General features: G+C 38.3%; 1 protein-coding gene across 1 annotated transcript in view; it reads left to right on the top strand.

Moving 5' to 3' along the window:
* TRHDE (thyrotropin releasing hormone degrading enzyme) overlaps positions 1-19,676 on the top strand; it is a 308,520-nt gene that overhangs the window by 279,176 nt on the left and 9,668 nt on the right. Inside the window, exons 16-18 of the mRNA XM_054026638.1 lie at positions 13,099-13,266; positions 13,847-13,987; positions 18,333-18,414. Of these exons, the coding sequence (XP_053882613.1) occupies positions 13,099-13,266; positions 13,847-13,987; positions 18,333-18,414 (391 nt within the window). The remainder of the gene's footprint in view (positions 1-13,098; positions 13,267-13,846; positions 13,988-18,332; positions 18,415-19,676) is intronic.

A 19,676-nucleotide genomic window follows, 5' to 3' on the forward strand; every position in this document is an offset into this window, starting at 1 on the left:
CCATTAGACTTCCAGGCACAACACTATTACTTTCACATCTTCTTTACAAAAAACATACACTAATCTACATGAGATGAGTGCTCATGAGGTTTAGAAGGACATTCTCCACAACTCTGTGAATTTCATCTATTCCACAGGAAATTCCATTCTGTGACACTAATACACTACTGCAGGGGTAGGCAACCTATGATACGTGTGCCAAAGGTGGCACACAAGCTGATTTTCAGTGGCACTCACACTGCCCAGGTCCTGGCCACCGGTCCGGGGTGCTCTGCGTTTTAATTTAATTTTAAATGAAGCTTCTTAAACATTTTAAAAACCTTATTTACTTTACATGCAACAATAGTTTAGTTATATAGACTATTAGAAAGAGACCTTTTAAAAATGTTTAAATGTATTACTGGCACGCGAAACCTTAAATTAGAGTAAATAAACAAAGACTCGGAACACCACTTCTGAAAGGTGCCGACTACTGCATTGGTGCGCCAATAGCTGATCTCATCTCCTGATACTTGTGTCCTAAAATAAATGATGCGAGAAAGAGATTGCAGCCATTTCTGTGGCTAAAAAATTATGATAATTTAGAGTGCAAAATGCTTAATGACAGTGCAGTTCTCAGCCACTCTGCCAGGAAAGAATGCCAGAGCATGACTCAAAGGACACGTTTGATCACAAAGGCATCGAACCAAATAGCCAGCCTTAAGTAACTGACTCCAAGGAGTGTCAACGGATCTGTTTATTGATTCTGTTCCAGGTCTGTACAGGATTTTAATCCTAGCAAGATCTAACGAAAGAAATTTTATATGAAGTTTTTGTTGAAAACCTGAGAACAAATTTTAATGTGAGATTCACTTTCCTTTTAATTATTAAATTAATACAGATCTGATATTTTTATATAACTATGGGCTCCACTTCAGTTTACTTCAGGCCTCACAAATGCTGCTGATGGTGCTTAGCATGGCAAACATGATCTTGCTGCAGTAAGATGAATACATACTTCCATAAGTGGACAAGAGTGAAACTTCTATGAGGAATAAGGAACATTCTTTATACAATCATTGAAATTAGTGTTGTCGATTTAGGAATGGGGATCGTAGAATTCAAGATACAGGCAAATACTATGCAGCAGAAGCTACTGCTTGCTGAAAATTAAGATGTTTGCTGCTACCTTCATTTAACTGGGATGATCCCTGTGAAGCTCTTTCATGTGTGAAGAAATACATTACTCACACTCTGTAGTTATGAGAGCATTGTGGTTCAGCCTAAAAAATTAGCAAAATTACCATACAAAGTCTGCCTGAGCTTGAGAATCAGCCTTGTTAACCTTTTTAACCTCCGTTAATGCATTGGTTTTGAAGGCAAAAAACAATGTTAAGAGCATTAGCATTTGCAGCGTTTCTGCTTTGGATGCATTCTAACCTCTAAAGCTCAGGAAGAAATGTGCAGAGGACAATAGTTTATAAACTCCTGAAGTGTGATGTCATAGTAAATGATGGCCTGTCAGCATCTGCTGTGACACCCCAAGGCATGACTTAGTGAAGCCCACTGGAAAGGGCATTGGATATTCAGAGCCAGTCACCAATGGATTCTCAGATTTTTCCTTCTTTTGAAATGTAGCCCATTCCTATTCATCCGTTATCTATGTTCAAATAGTTGTAGGACTAATTGCTTGATTTTTTTTCACAGAAAACTGTTAACACGTGCATTTGTTTTATTTGATTCAGTATCAATTAGAGTAACATGCATTGGGTTTTCAATCTTCTGGCTATCCCCATGCAGAATAGAGATCAGAGATATAGAGTACCTGTGATTTGAGAACTATCATGATTAACAGACTACCTACAATTACTATCACATATTGAATCACATCGTTAATACAGGTAAATTGTAGGCTATTTCAAATTCCTGGTTGATTAGGTACCTACTGTTTTAGATTTAATTTATCTTTTACTATTTATACTATTATTTTTCTGTACTGAGTACTTTGATCATTCTCAACTACTTAGGATATTGGTCTGAAGCTATGTCCAGTGGCAGCAGCTGGTGGTGTCCAATATTTTTCATTATCCAATTTTCACAGGACTCAAACTGGGTAAGTTTAGGGCTGCATTCTGATAGTTAAAGAAGAAAGCTTGAAACCTCTTATAGATTTGGCATCTCTTGGCCTTGCATCTGTGAAACAGACTCTCTTTTGACTAAGATTTACCTCTAAGGTTAGCGACATTATTCTGATCTGGTAACCTTTAATCAACTGGTTATTGACATGGGTGTTGTCTTGTAGTTTAGCCCAGCTGATATACAATATTCAACTTTTTTAACACTTTGTTTTCTTTGTTCTATTCTGAGTATACTTTTTGTAGCTCTCTTGGATCAGAAGATGTGATCCAGTGTGATCCAGCAAAGTAGATGATATTTACAATGATACAGTGAACTGATCCTGTCAAAATAGAATATTGTCCAGCATCTTTTCCATAACACAACAGTCACTGAACTTTTCCAGAGGGCACTGTTCCAACTTCGTGGGGAAGAATAAGTAGGGACTGCCAGGAGATCCTGCATGCACATCTGTCCTGGTTTTTAACCACAGGATTCCTGATAGATTTCATAGCCATAAAGGACAAACAAATTAATCATAAATATAATTTTGAAGGGTTCAGGAATGGCTGTGAGCCAAAATACTTAAATACCTTATTCCAGGCTTCCCTCCCATGGAAACAAAATCTGTAAAAGAGAAAAAATACTTTGCAGTCTCCACAAGTTCACGTCATGGTGTTGGCCCCACAGGCTTCCCTGACAGGAGAAGGATTGCCACTTTGAGTAAGTAGAAAAAGAATGTTCGAGAAACCTTGCAAAACATGGATTGTCCATGCATTCTGCACCCTGGCCTTCATATTCCTCTCTACCCTCAGGTCATATTTCCCACAAAAGTCATCTTGACATTAAGGTTCCTTCTGTGTCTATACAACAAACCACCTTTGCAGGGAACAGAAGGAAGTTAACGTTGGTCTGACTGAAAACCCATAGAGTTCTGGCTTTGACTTATCATCAGTACAGAGGTGTTTCCATAGACCCTCTGAGAGAAGGTATGCCATGAAACAGCCATTCCCATCCCTCTCATGAGTTTCAGGTCATTAGCACCCATTTTTGCACATCTTGCTTCTCCTTTACACCACAGACTAAAGAGGAAAATATGGGAGCTAGAAATTGAAGCTAACACTTTAGAATGTAGCATCCTGAGATCTAATTATCTTGTAAGAGATGTTTTTAAATGTATCCATTCAGCTTGGGGCTTGTCCAGTAGTTTCCACATTTGTTATTTCACAGGGTTCCCTGTAAAATACTCCTATATCTGAGTGCAATGTTAATGATGTTAATTTTCTCTATATCAGTCATAAGAAAAGTGCAAGTAATGAAGTAAGAATGTCATCGGTCATATAATTTGCACAAACACAATAGTACCCAAGAGCCCTAATTTGAGAATACTAGATTGTCATAGTCAGTAAGAACAATTTGTATTGTTCAAGAGACAATTGATTCACACTAATCTGGCTGCCTAATTTATTTCACCTCTTTACTGGATCAACCTTTAACTACTCTGGAAATACCACCATAAAAATACATTGAACTGCAACAACAGTTGCAACATGTTTGTAGGCTCAGGTCAATGGTAGATAACGGAGATTTCTTAGTCATTATTTGATATACATTCTAATGAAATCTGGGCCAAATGACAGATAATCAAATACATATACCAAAAGTAACCGTTTTCCTTCTTTTTCTTCTTTTTCTTCTCTTTCTTCCTCTGTCTGCTGCTTTGAGATGCATTGTTTTGTCACTTCATTTCACATCTGTGCACTAAGGCCCTGATCTTGCAAACACTTATACCTGTGCTTAACCTAAAAATCGGAAGCATGAGTGTTTGTGGATGTGTGGCCTAAAAGGTTAATGATTTGTGTGAGGTATCTAGAAGACACGTTACTTGTGTACAAAGTTTTGATGTTCATCACTTAATTTTCAGAAGTCATTAGACTTATGGGACCTGTGGGAATACAGAGAAAAGACTATTTTTTCATACATATATGTATATAAAATGTAAAACATAACACAAACAAACAACCCTAGATCCTTTCTTCTATGTTATCAACTTCTGTAAATTTTAATGACCTTGAAAATTCATTGTTGAAGATCTGTATCTGTGTGCATACAGATGTAGAGATACATTATATTTTGCAATGTTATTAGAGTACAGCCAGATGGTGGCAGCCAATGTTGCTGAAGTAATTTAACTAATTGATAGGTTGTAAGAACATTTGAGTGGAATCTTACAGTCAAGTCAATAAAACTGTTTAAGGAGGAAGAAAAGACTGCTGAGTGCATGAGTTAATCAAGGAAATAGTGGATGGTGTTGTGAAAGAGGATCTAGGGAGTATGTCTAATAGAAGAAAGGATTGCATCTTGTTACAAGTAAATAGAAAATGTGTTGTTTATTGGGCACTTCCTCCAAGTAACAGCTTTGCTTCCTCAGTTTTCTAGGCGATCACAGAAAAATCTCCTGCCCCTTCTACTGATTTTAAGTAAACAACATCCCAAACAAATTAATTTGAAAACTTTAGAGCTTTGATCGATTTCTTTTGTTTGTTTGTTTGTTCAACAACCAAAATACCAACCACAATAAAGAAAAACAATTTGAAAGGCAGGGCCATTTTGGGGGTAGAAAAAATGCCAACAAAGGACAAAACAACAAAAATCTACAGCAGAGATGGGCTGCACAAGTTAATGTATAGCTTGCCATTCAGACATTAAAAAATGATGTTGCATAACTGGCACTGGGTGTAGCTAGAAAAAGTTATTGGATAGAGGATAGATGATCTTGTGGTTAAGGCATTAGACTGAACCTCATGTGATCTGGGTTCAATTCCTGGCTCTGCCTTAGACATCCAGTGTGACCTTATGTAAGTCCCTTAATCTCTCCGTGCCTCAGTTTCCCATGTGTCAAATGGGGATAATCAGACTTCCCTTCTACCACCCTTTCAGTGAAATCCTGGCCCTACTAAAATCAGTAGAAGTTTTCCCACTGACCTCATTATGTCCAAAATTTCACCTTTTGTCTGTTGTGTCTATTCCAATTGTAAACACTTTGGAAGAAGGGACCTTCTCCTCCTGTGTGTATGTATAATACCTAGCACAATGATTCCCAGGTTTGAGTTAGGCTACCGTAATAAAAATAAGTAAAGAAGAGAGGCAAAAATTGTGTTTATCTTCTTAGAAAAGACACATAACAATGTACTGTTACTAATGTGGCATCATTTGTTTTATGTTTTAGTATATGCAGTGCTAATACATTATTCCATGGGTGCCATTCTTTTAATATTATCTGAGCTTTGTAACCTAATAAACAATGCTATAAATATAGTCATCAAGGAAAATAAGTTTCCGTTAAAGGTAAACTGTAAAAAAATAAAGAATGGAGCTTCTGATTAATTTCCTTTGCCAAATATTAGCCTAAATGGTAATGAAATTTGTCACTTAATCAGAGAACTGACTAAACTGCATGCAGTTACATTTTAAGAAATTAGAACACAATTTGCCTAGAAGATAAATAATTATGGTCTGATTTTATAAGAGTATTTCCAATTTTTAGAACATTGTTTAAATAGGAGCAAGTACATACCAATTAATTTTAACTTAGAAGATTATTCTTAATTCATTGTAAAGCTTTACTAGTCAGTATCGTAAAAAAAAAGATTTCCTGTAAAGGCACAGCAGGATTTTAATTAATTTTCTTCTTATTGTTAAATTTTTAACATATTTTCCAAATGTTTAAATTTTAAACATGAGCCTTGCTGGCCTAATATCTTATCCTCACCATCATATCTGTTGAGCAAGACAAATAAGATTAAATTCATCATATCAGCATTCAGAATGCTGCTTTCAAAAATTAATTTTTATCATCCCTCAGAAGTGTCCATTATATTATCACTTTTAAAATGACAGCAGCCTACATAGCCCAGAAGAGATTTAATACAACAAGAGAATATGTTCTTCAGTGTTACTAGCTCAATAATACTGAAACAATAGTTAATTTTACCTGTTCAGTTCAATTAATCCAGTAGGCCAACAGTCTGCATGCTGAACTGGTGCTATGGGACTGTAATTTTAAAAGCACATTTTCCATGGAGCTGTACAACTACAAAATCTAGACCTGAGAGATTTTCACATGTTTAGATAACGATGAAATACAGGCCCATAATAACTGGAGGGAAGAGGGAGCAAGAATCCTCAGAAATGGAGAAAATTCAATTAGAAAGTTTACTGTTGAGGCAATAGTTAAAGAGAAATGACTTTGGGGATATTCACATTTTCATAAACAATTTTCATTTCCACAGAAAGGAACCCCATGTCTATAATCCTGATTACAGGCCTCTCATAGGAGTAATTTGTAGCTTTTCATAGCCATAGGTGTTACAGTTATTGAAGCTCAGGCTTTAAAAAACAGTGTGTGGGGTTTTTTTTAATTTCATTTTGTCCTAATGACTTAGCTTATACAAGGAGATCTAAAAACTTCCCTAGAGCTGTTGGCTGTATGATATTGAATAGATCTGCTGTGGTGCTGCAAATGTGCCTTTACAGATTTGGTGTCAAAAGAGTTTCATTTACAAAATACATAGTGGTGTTCAGGCTATTGACATGTGATCAATGCCATCCATGTCCAAATTTCCCTTCCTCCACACAGGATACAAATGATCTTCCGGTTACTGCCTGTGCTGATGCTCAGATCACTACTCTTGTCACATAAAACAAAAAAGATGAGGTAGCCAGGAAAGTCTGATGAGTCTGATGAGCTGTGCTGTAACTTGTGAAAGATGATGGAAGCCTCAGAAGCAAGGAACTCTGTCCTCACTATCATTCTGAGGTCAGACATCCCCCTAGCTGCCACGGTGTTCATTTCAGCAGTGCTACTGATTGTATCCAAACACTGAGTGGTAATCTCTCCAATGTGCAATGTGTGCCACTCTGATTAATGGGACAATCAACCTGCGAAGAATTACTTCTTTGCAGATACCTTTTAGTTCCTTTTGTTGCTTTTGTTGACAAGTTGTGTATCTTGTAGTAAGCTAAAGAAAACCGTTCTGTTGGGACAGTCCAATAAGAGCTACTCTCTCTTTTAAACATGATACAATATCTGAGTCAAGACATAAAATACTTCTGCCAGTACAGTGAAACCTGACTCTGGTTAGTTAATTTTGTTACATTCACTGAGGATATCAGTTGTCCGCTCCAAATATCATGATAATATCCTCATCCGATTTTCATTAAACATACATTCTTCTCATTGTTGTCAATGTATTAAATCCAAAATTGATGAAAAATAATGCAACATTGAAGTTAGACAGCATTTAAACATGCATACAAATATAATCAGGGAATAAAAAATGAATACTCTCAGAGTAAACTGTCCGCATTGCATACAATGTGTCTATATGCCTATGTACGTATGTGTGCTAATGCATCTAATAATCAGAAATATCGATGTAGTTGCAATATAGTTAAGTTAATTTGATTTAGAAAACATTCAGACAAATCCTCCACTAATGTAAATCAGCACATTTTAGTATTCCCTGATTTCTTGTGTTTACATATGTAAACTTAATGTAGCATTAATAGAGTTTTTTTAGATTTAATTTCCTTCTGTGGGTGCTTATTGAAAAAGAAAGGAATAAACTGCCTGCACCTGTTAGTGTTTGAAACGTCCCATTCATGGACAGCTCCCATTCAAACTCAATAGAACTTGTGCTTCTATCTCAGGCTACGTCTACACTACCCGCCTGAATCGGCGGGTAGAAATCGATCTCTCAGGGATCGAATTATCGCGTCTCGTCGGGATGCGACAGTTGATCGAATCGACGCTCTTACTCCACCAGCAGAGGTGGGAGTAAGCGCGGTCGACGGGGAGCTGCAGAGGTCGATTTTGCCGCCGTCCTCACAGCGGGGTAAGTCGGCTCCGATAGGTCAAATTCAGCTACGCTATTCGCGTAGCTGAATTTGCGTATCTTAAATCCATCCCCACCCCCGTAGTGAAGACCTGCCCTCAGTTATGTGCTTTTGAAAAATCTCACCCTAAATTCACACCTCCCTGAGATGAACAAGGCTTGGAGAATAACGTTTAAAACTCATTGAAGTGAATGGGCTGGTAGAAGTGAGAAGTTCACACCTTTACTGCTACTATTTAAGAATCAGAATCATAGAAATGTAGAGCTGGAGGAGACCTTGAGAGGTCATCTAGTCCAGCCCTCCATATTGAAGCAGAGGCAAGTATGCCTAGACCATCCCTGGCAGGTGTTTGTCCAATCTGTTGTTAGAAACCTGCAATGGCAGAGATTCCGTAACCTCCCTTGAAAGTCTATGCCAGTATTTAACTATCTTTATAGTTAGAAAGTTTGTCTGGAGACAGCTTCTGATAACATAGGCCTTGTCTACACTAAGAATTCTAGGCAGTTTTCCTACTCCTAGTCTAGCATTGATGCATCTCCACCGGTATTAGCAACCAAGGAATCACTTGTGTAGGCTGGGCACAGGCTGAGCTCTGCCAATGTTAGGAGAGTTACAGAATGGTTAAAAAGTAATGGGTGAAAGAAGGCAGCAACACCAGCAAGAGACTCCGAATTAGATTTTTTTGTTGTTGTTGTTTGGAGGTTTGTGCTGTGTCTGTTTCAATTAGACAGATAGGACTTGCCTGTGCTGTAAGTATAACCATGCACATGTGAGGTTATCTGTCGTGGTTAGGGGTGGCTGGGTTCTCACACAGTGGTTTGTTGGTAATGTGGATAAGACAACATGGTTCTGTAACCATATAGGGGAACTATTATAGGCTAAGACATAATTCTGCTGGGACCTCTCTTAACCGTTTAGAGTTACAATGCCTTTGCCTTGTCTCAGTGGCCAATATATGGTTTGGAGGCTTTTTTTCCTACTTCTCTTGATGTACCGATGAGCAATAGAAGCATTAAAATGTTGAAAAGGCATATTATCTTCACTTCCCAATGATTGAAACATGACCAAAGGGATTTTCTTGAAATATTACAATAAAACTCACCATTGAGTTGAGGCTAAGAATAGAAAGCTTCAGCCCACAAAAAAATTTTCTGAAGTTCTGAGTAGGTGGAAAAAAATGGGCTTTTAATGAGCGTGTCTCGATGTGACCTTCACTGTAACTTTTGCAGTAGTGTAAGCTATAATAAAATTTACAAAGAAAATTTCACTCAGTCTTTCAGTATCATGATACTGCACCTCAGATATTCGTTTGACAGTATCCATAATGACAGTCTTTTTTCAAATTTCTAAATGGCTGTTGCAGTATGCTGCACCCCACACATTTTAGCCCAGCAATAGTAACTGGAAGCATTAGATTTTTGGTAAAAATTGTAATAATAAGGAAGGAAATATTCAGCAAAGCAGACATACATTTCTCTGAGAAGTTTCTATTTTTATCAGTAAAAATATTTTTCAGTGGAAAATGTTATACCTGATAACATGCATCAGAAATGAGAAAGAGGATAGTAGAGTCTGAGAGCCAAACTCAGTTGTTAATGTATGTTATTGGTACCATTGTACCTGCTGTGCCAGGTTGTGAATTTGGCCCTGAGAGACTGCTTCAGTAAATGATGGTCTGAGATTAAATTATCTGAGCTGTCCGTCAACTGACAGACTTTATTGCATAGCTGATTTACCCATTGGCATGCTGATCAGTTAGGTGAGTCTCCATGTATTTACTTTTCTCCCAGCAATATCACTGTAAGGCAGTATTTATTCAGATGACATCACACCATCAGCTGCTTAGCTACATAGCACCATAACAAAAGAAAACGATCTTGAATGTTTATGGATCAGTGTCTTAATAGATAAAGCACAAGATGGTTATTAGATGGTGTCTGCGACAGACCACCAAATCACACTAGGGAACATGATGACTGGCTCCTTATGCACCTATATATAATGTGTAGGGGGGGAAATTGTGTGATCATAGGGGATTTCAATTGGAGTAACATATGCTGGAGGTCTCATGCTGCAAGTACTAAAATGTCTTTAGAATTTCTAATTATAGATGACAATTTCCTAACTCAAAAAGTATTGCATCCAACACGGGGAAATTCTACATTAGACCTTGTCTTGATAGATAAAGAGGAACTGAACTAAAAAATAATGATAACATGGATACAAGCGATCATGACTTCGATCATATTTATAATGTGCACACAGAATAAAGCCCAACCCAGTGAAATATATATTTGGTACCAGGGCTTAAATTCTCAGAGATTATTTCCCGGAGCCCCACAGACCTGGGGCTCCAGGCTTTAGCTTTGGGGCAGGGGTCTCAGGGCTTTAGCTCCATGGGGGGTGAGCAGTGCTGGGGCTCAGGACTTCAGCCCAGACTGTGGGGGAAGAGGCACCAGGGCTCCGGGCTTTTGACCCATGGGGGAAGAGACGCCAAGGCTCATGGCTTCATCCCCGTGGCTGGCGCCAGGGCTCGAGGCTTCAGTTCCGTGGTAGGTGCTGGGGCTCAGGGCTTTAACCCTGCAGCAGACGCCAGGGCTCTTGGGGCTGTAGCCCGGCCACAGGTGCTGGGGTTCCTGCCTTACAGGAGATGCCAGGGCTTCTGTGGGTTTGAAAACATTCACTGGACCTCTGCTCTGGCTAAATTTAAGCCCTGCTTGGTGCTTTAAAAGGGCCAGTTTCACAAACGTGAAAACAATTATGAGCCAAATCAGCTGGTAGGAAGAATTTAATCAGAAAAATATGAATGATCATTGGGAATTGTGTAAGAACACTTTACTAGCTGCCCAAAAAGTCAAAATCAAGGAAGAAGGCTGTATTAGATTAAAAAGTCAGCCCAGTTTAGCGAGGAAGTGAAAGCAGCTATAAGAAATAAAAAAAATATTAAATGGAAAAAAGGGGACGTTGTTAGCTTCTGATTTATGTTCATTACTAAGAATTATGGAAATTGATAAGGGAAGCAGAGGGACACAAGGAGAACTCTATGGCCGGCAAAGTTAAAGACAATACGAAGGAATTTTTAAGTATATTAGAAACAAAAAGAATCCTGACGATGGTATCAGTCCAGTACTAGATTGAAAAGGTAGAATTATCAATAATGCAAAAAAGACAGAAGTGTTCTATAAAAAAATTTCTACTGTATTTGGGGGGAAAAGATAATGTTGTTATATCATATGGTAATCCTCTCTTTCTGTTCTACACTCAGGAGGATGTAAAACAGCAGCTACTAAAGTTTGACATTTTAAAATCAGCAGGTCTGGATAACTTGTGTCCGAGAGTTTTAAAAGAGCTGACATTTAAAAAGGGTAAATGGGATGACCTGGGTAATTATAGGCCTGTCAATCTGACTTCCATCCAAGGCAAGATGATGGAGCTGTTGATATGGGATTTGATTAATAAAGAATTAAAAGAGGGTAATATAATTAATGCCAGTCAATATGGGTGTATAGAAAAAAAGATGCTGTCAAACTATTTTGATACATTTTTTAATGAGATCATAAATTGGGATGATACCGGTAATAGTGTTGATTTAATATACTTAGACTTCTGCAAGGCATCTGGGTACATTTTGATTTAAAAAACCTAGATAATATAAAATTGACAGGGCATACATTAAATGGATTAAAAGCTGGCTAACTGATAGGTCTCAAAATGTAATTGTAAATGGGCAATCACCATCAAATGAGTATGTTTCTAATGAGGTCCCATAGGGATCAGTTTTTGGTTCTGCACTATTTAACATTTTTAGTAATGACCTGGAAGAAAACATAAAATCATCAGTGATAAATTTGCAGATGACACAAAAATTGGGAGAGAGGTAAATACTAAAGAGAACAGGGCTCAGTTGCACAGAGCGATCTGGATCATTTGTTAAGCTGGGCGCAAGCAAACAATATGCAATTTAATATGACTAAATATAAATGTATACATCTAGAAACAAAGAACTTTGGCCATACTTACAGGGTGGAGGACTCTATCCTAGGAAGCAGTGAGTCTGAGAAAGATTTGGAGATTGTGGTGGACAATCAGCTGAACATGAGCTCTCAATGCAATGCTATGGCCAAAAGGGCTAATACAATCTTTGGATGCATAAACACATGGACCTGGAGTTGAGGTATAGAGAGGTTATCTTATTGCTGTATTTGGCACTGGTGCGACAGCTGCTGGAATACTGTGTCCAGTTCTGGTCTGTACAATTCAAAAAGGATGTTGGTAAATTAGAGAGCGTTCAGAGAAGAGCCACAAGAATGATTAAAGGATTGGAAAATATGCCTTATAGTGATAGACTGAAGGAGCTTACTCTACTTAGCTTAACAAAGAGAAGCTTAAGGGGTGACTTGATCACAGGCTGTAAACACTTACATGGGGCAAAAATGCTTAATGATGGTCTCTTCAATCTAGCAGACAAAGGAATCAGATCTGATGCCTGGAAGTTGAAGTTAGACAAATTCAGACCAGCAGTAAAGCACAATTTTTTAACAGTGAAGGCAACTAACCATTGGAACAACTTACCAAGAGCTGTTATAGATTCTGTATCACTGGCAATTTTTAAATAAATCTTGGATGTTTGTCTAAAAGATCTGCTTTAATTCAAACAGGAGTGAATTCAGGGAAGTTCTACAGCCTGTTATACACAGGAGAGCTGTCTGGATGATCACAGTGGTCCCGTCTGGCTTTGTTATGCATGAATCTGTGTGCTGAGTTAGAAGGCTAATGTATGTGCCTTTGTACTTATATGGTACATTTGTGAGTTAGGAAGCTATAAGACTATACCTTTACACACCTATAGAGTTGTGATGGATGGGTGGAGGAAAGGAATTCCAGGCATATGCTATGCTACGCTACCAGAAATTTTACCAATTCAATATATGATTTTGGAAGTTATCAGTGAAGGGAAAACTCTGAAGATAAGTGTAATTCACCAAAAGTTCGTAATTGTTATGCTTTTTTGGACTTTTACAGGAATTAAAGTAGTAATGTCCTACATCCCTTTTCATTACTCTGAATCTCCTTAATAATGCAATGCTCTATGGGTTGCTTTTTTAGAATCCCACTAAACGTCAGAGATGTCGTTTACTGTACAGGAGTTTCACTGATGGATGAAGATGTATGGGAGTTCATTTGGATGAAATTCCATTCTACCACAGCGGTATCTGAGAAGAAAATATTGTTAGAAGCCTTAACTTGCAGTGATGATAGAAACTTGTTAAACAGGTGGAAGTATCTATTTATGGTTTCTGATTCTTTGTCATTGATAACTGTTGCAGTAATGATATTGCTTCCCCATCTCAGCATTTATCTGTAAATGAGAGAGCCTGTTTTTAGAGCACAGAATCATTTTCTAGTTAGAATGTCACATGGTTTTGTACTGAGACCCTTGCAAATGCATGGATTTTTCATGATTTCACTTCTAAACCATAGATAGGGCCAGGTTCACTTAGGCAACTTTTTGATCAACATGGTCTCAGTGTAGAGTTCATAAAGATACATGCAGTCAAGAGCATTTCACATGATCTCAGCTTTCATTGAAAATATTCCACCTGCAATTATGCTTAAATATCTTCCTACTTCTAGAGAACTCACAATCCAGTTGCAGGACTGAAGGTTTTTTTTTTTTATTCAGAAGTATGTGAGATCTTTGGAATCTCACAAATAAAAATCAGAGCTCTCCTGGCAATTTAAATAAATCTTTTAGCAATCTCTGGTCTTTGCTGTTTCATTGTTAGATGACGAGCTTTAAGGATCTTATTGGCAAAAACTAAACAGTTTTTTTCCCCTCGACTCACTCCTAAAGGCTTCTGAACCTGTCTCTCAATTCAGAAGTTGTCCTGGATCAAGACGCAATTGATGTCATAATCCATGTAGCTCGAAATCCACATGGCAGGGATCTTGCTTGGAAGTTTTTCAGAGAAAAATGGAAAATACTAAATGCCAGGTAAAGATAATAGTTATTTGTAGTGTCTTATTTTCTATCTCTCTCTAGATATTTTAACTACCCATTTCTATGTCTAATCCACTCTCTTTCTGTTCATATATAGTTCTGTCTATCAATCTATCTATCTATCTAATGTGTGTATAAAATATATTTTATATAGACATAAAGCTATTCATAGATGTATCTATCTATGTATATCATCTATATATTTGTCCATTACTGTATTGTCTTTTTGATTGTATGTGCTGTATGTCAAATCCAACAGCCCTGTTCTTACTTAGACAAAAAACCTTCCAGTGGGAGTTTTGCCTGAGTTAAATCTGATTGAAAAATCTGCTTTAGAACATGGGAGCAGGACAGTGGAGAGAAACTTTTTGAAATGCCCCAATTTTTATGGAATGGAGGGGTGCTGAGTACAATGGGACATCTTTCACTGTCCCTCCAACTTTATGGTAACTTTACACACAATCTTCACTCGTTTGAAGGGCCAGCCTTTTGGATGAAGGTATACCTGACCAAGCGGGAGGGGGCGACCTTTGAAAAGCCACTCTCTGTGGTGTGCTGTGCCCCATAGCTGCAACTGTTTCCCTGTGTAATATAATTTGGACTCTTACAACATTACTCAGAATCCCCATCCATGCTCTTAAAACTCACCTGAGGGGAATTTTGATCTAGATGCAGGTAGGGAACTAATTGGAGATATTCTTGGTTCTTTTTGGATGTCTCCAAGACCAGCAGGGTTTCACTGCAGATAACTGGACATAACCAGGTTAAGGGAGCCCACACCTCATGTCTGCTCCATGGACAGTCAAAACCACCATCACCACCACCATAGCGATAGGAGGATTTGTCGGAAACACCATATTAGTGAATCTTTCTCAAAGAGTGTAGAATTTGGCCTTATGTTTGCTGTCCATGATGCTTTGGTTAGGTTTTTGGGGGCTAGCAGATTTTATGAGAGTTCAGTTCAGCTAGGAAAATTGGCATTGAGCAGAAATTTGGTTTTGGAAGTTTTAGTCCAGGAGCAAACTTTTTAAAACAAAGTCCCCCAGGCCAATTTTTTCCTATGGGACCCACCACCATGGTATCCTTGTGCCTTACAAGCAGTAAGGAACTTAGCACACAATGCACCTGTGCGGTTGGGAACTTCATTATCTCCCTTTTGATGGGGAAATGACAAAGGGCCCTGTTCTTGACTCGGGGCCAGCTTTGTACTACGCCAGTCTTGGGGCTATTCAATACTGTGCTGGTCCCTAAATACAGATTAGGACTTGTCTACACAAACATTGAGTTTGCGGCAAGTTGGGGCATGAATCTACCTTGTACTATCCTGGCACACTCAGACTATCCATGTGGACCCTGCTGACATGAATTAACAGTTCATTAATGCACTTTGATCTAGTCCTCTTTGACACAGGACCAGACGAAAGCATTTAAGTGAACTGTTTAATGTATGTCAGCATGGTGCACATGGATAGTCTGAGTGTGCCAGGATAGTACAAGGTAGATTCACTCGAGTAATACATAGAGCTCTTATTGCATAATCCTGATAGACTGAAATGACTTCAACATGTCATGGATATAAATTTTGTAACAGGCAATTAAAACCTTCCATGAAAGGTCACTTAAAGCATCATAAAAAAATATGCAGTGAAACACCCAAGATCTGACACTGACTGAGGAATGTATGACAGTGATCTTAAATTTTTGTGATACTAGGACCTTTTAGAAATGTGAGTTCAGTTGCACAATCAGTTGTGCAACATTTCATTGCAGACATTTAATCAAGGCAACATACTGTCCCAAGATATCCTTTTTCACAATGTTTATTTTGTCATTACTAGATATGTCATTTTATTAAATATTTTGATCATCTCTATGGTATTTCCCATTGAATTTATTATGAAATACTTAGCAGTTTGATACAGTAATATGAGGTATCCACGGACAATTAAATAATGCTAAAACTCATTTTCTATGACTATGCAATACTGTGTGTCATTTGGATGAAACAACAGCACCAAAATATTTTTCTTTCATGACATTTTAAAGTATATTTGTCACACCCCTCAACCAATGAGCAAAATTGTCAAAAGTGCTTAAATCCTATTTTCAAAAGTGATGTAGGTATTGAGGAACCTAACCTAAGTCTCACGACAAATTACAGGGGGTTATGCCTGTAAATTCCCAATTCACTTTAGAAAATGGGACGCAGGATCCTTAGACAATTTTGAAAATTTTATCCAACGTCTGAAAATAGCAATCCCTATATTCCTTACTATGGGCCTGATTCTTCTCTGCCCTCTGATTTCATTTGCATCTGTCCAAAGTAGGCAAGAAATACTACTACACAAACCCAGTAGTATTATACACCCACTTTGCACAGATGAAATAGCTAGAAAAGTCGCAAACTATTAGAAAATCAGGCCCTGTAAATAAAGGAGCGGGAGAAGACTCCCACCATTCCTAGATGAACTGCTTCTGCGAGGCAGAAACACTTGGTCGCTGGTTCTGTAATGCCATTACTGTTTTCTGTGACAGTTTGTCAAGCTCAGTAGTTGAAAGAGGAGGTTCTTTTCCACAGTAAACAGTGCAGTAATTCACAAGGCTTAGTTTTCAAGGAAAAAATAAATTTTACTACTTGTTTACACTGTGGAAACAGTGCAGACTGCTTGAAAAATAAAATCCCTGCACTCTTTTCATGAGGTCACTTCTGTGAAGTGGACTAGTAACCTTGTCAAAAGGCCCCATCAAGAGGTGCTTCCAGTTTTCCAAACAATCAATTATGGGGCTGAGTTGCGAAGGTAACAATAGAGTGCTTTGTTTGAAAGCCTAAACATGCTTAAAAGATCATGAAGTCCATATGTCTTCCCATATTAAACATTTGCATCTGGATGTCTGTGTATGTAAGCGTGACTGAAGCTTTGGAAAAAGAGATGTGCTTGCTGAAATATCCATGAATAATTCAGTTATTAGTGAACAGGGAGAAGGAATTTTGATATCTGCAACACTGTTCCTTACACAGAAGTTCCAGGTAATAAGCAAAGGAACTTACCCCTCAAAAATAGAAACTTTTCCAACACAGCAAGTTCTTTTTCAGGGTTTTACATTTATTTAAATAGAGCTTTCATTTTTTTAAAGACTCTCTGGCTTTCACTACCTACAAGGTTAAGAGTAATTAATTTTAGTATAAGGTTGATATAAACAGAAAAGAAGCCTGTGGTTGTGCTAGAACTTTTCAATTTGAAGTATGAGTTGGTTCTCCAAATCTGTTTGGAGAAAGCAAATGTATGAACCCAATTCTGCCCTCAGATAAATCCAAACGTGTGCACATATATGAGGTCAGATTTGGGCTCTCTATTTTTAAACACAATTATGTCCAGATGGAGGTAGGTAAATTAAGTGGTGTTTTAAGGACTAGTTCACTGTAGTTTTAATCAGATAACTGTTGCTATGTTGAATGATGCAAGTCCTGATAAAATACTGCCTGGCTACTCTTAGAATGCAACTTCACATCACAGAGATTTTAAAGAGATTCTTCCATGTGTAATGCAAAAACCCAGGAGCCATCCTTTTCCTTGGTTTATCTTTAGCCTAACGGATGTAGATTGGGTTTTTTTAAATTGGGTACACTAGAACTTTCAGACAAGCAGTGGAATGAGTGGTGTTTTAATAACCGCTTTCCAAGTAAGTGAATGTGGAATAGCATAGTTCAGTGAAGTACAGTATATTCAACAGCAATAGCAAGACGCAAATTTGGCTTCAGACACCCAGCATCCAAGGCATCATATTTTCATTGGTTGGTTACCTCTTTTGCAGGGCTATACAGGAAAGTTAATTTAGAGTAAGGTGAATTGAGAATTTAAAGTGAAATAACTATTGCTGATTAACTCCGTCTAGGGACACTCTTATTCTGGAATAAGAGCATCCACAGAGAGCTAATCAGGAATAATTAGTCCGCTTTAAAATCACACACTATTTTATACCAGATTAATTTTCATCTTTAAACAAGCCTTTAAGTACTGGAAGGAGACCACCAGATTCAGCTCATTTATGTAACGACAACTAGTTATGCAAATGAGATGGGTAAGGAAAATGGAAAAGAGAGCACAAAACTAAAAAAAAAAGTATGTTTTAAGGCTTCAGCTGCAAAGGTGCCACATGCTCTTTCCCTAAACTGGCTAGTCTTCTGCCTCTTGGCTTTGCAGTCTGTATGGACCAGTAGTTACCATTACTGAATTTGGAACAGGCTATAGTCCTTGAATGGAAATGTGTGTAATCCAATACTTTCATTCAGTTGATATACTTACATTAATTTGATATGTGTGTTTTTCTGCCCTTGAAGATATGGAGAAGCATTATTTATGAATTCCAAACTTATCAGTGGAGTCACAGAATTCCTTAATACTGAAGAAGAACTAAATGAGGTAAATATTACATGCATCTCAGTGCTTGAACTTGTTTTTATCTTTTTTTTTTTTTAACCTTTTAAGTCTTGGGATCTTAACCCTTTAAGTCTTGTAGTAGCACCAAGATGAAAGCAGATGCAAAGATCATAGGGGCTGAAAAAATCTTTCTGCTCTATGGGAACTGACAGTGGCTTAGGGAGGTTATGAGTTACTTTGGGGTTCTCTCACTCAGTATGACCAGGCACTGCAGGACTAGGAGGAGGATCCAGGCATCTAGCAACTCTTGGTGCCTAGCAGGTGACACAGACCCATCCTGCTACTGGACAGCAAGAGGGTAATGTTCTGTAGTCTGCTAAACCAGATTGCCAAGGATCCTGGGTGGGGTCTGTGGGTGGAGGGAGATAAAGCAGGCAACTCCTTATCTGCTGCATGACAGTATTAAACTTATTCTGGTCTGAATGCTGAAGCCACCACTGTGCGTTCCTGTTCTATTGCTCTCCCTACAGTTTGTGGCTGTGGAACCAAGCATGTGACTTTAAACTAGGATTTTTAGCATTTCTGAAATATTATAGGACTATAAGCTTATATGTAAACTATTTCTCAGTTCTCTGACTTTGGGACAGATGATCAAGGCTCAAATTCTGCACTAGGACTAGAACAGTACTGCAGTACTAGGTGGGCTGTGCTGCTAGAGGTGCCATCCATTGGTCAAGATGTTAAACACTGGCCTCTTGTACCCCTTTTAGGTAGATGCTGTAGAGAAAGTTAAAAGCTCCATGTTTTGTGATAAGAGTAGCAGACAATGCCCATGTTCTGTCTCCTGTTCCTTCACCGTCAGTACTTCAAGTATTGAGGGGGATAGCTGTTAACTGTGACATTCTGACCAGATTCTACTTCAGTAATTATATACATCCTGCCTAAATTAGCCCGATCTTTGAATTGAATGTATCCTTCACCTGCCTGTCTGAGGTTGTGTGGTAGTTTTGTGGTGAGCTTAGCAGCTGCCATGTATCATCTCACATGGATTAAACGATTCGTACACAATGTAGTCATGGCTAACCAAAGGCTGGTTACAGCCTTCATGGCTATGCTGTACTCTTCTGTGCACTCCAGGTTTGAAAACTCAGAACTCAAGGAATAGCCCCAGCTGGCTTCCTCAAGGCCATCCATTTGGGACTGATATATCAGCCTGTTGTCAATATCGAGACAGCGGGCAAGGGCGTGCTGCACTCTGGGTTCTCACCTCCATAACATTGGTAGGCTGCTCCATTTCCCCTGAG

The sequence above is a fragment of the Malaclemys terrapin genome, chromosome 1 (genome assembly GCF_027887155.1).
Source record: "Malaclemys terrapin pileata isolate rMalTer1 chromosome 1, rMalTer1.hap1, whole genome shotgun sequence".
NCBI lineage: Eukaryota > Metazoa > Chordata > Testudines > Emydidae > Malaclemys > Malaclemys terrapin.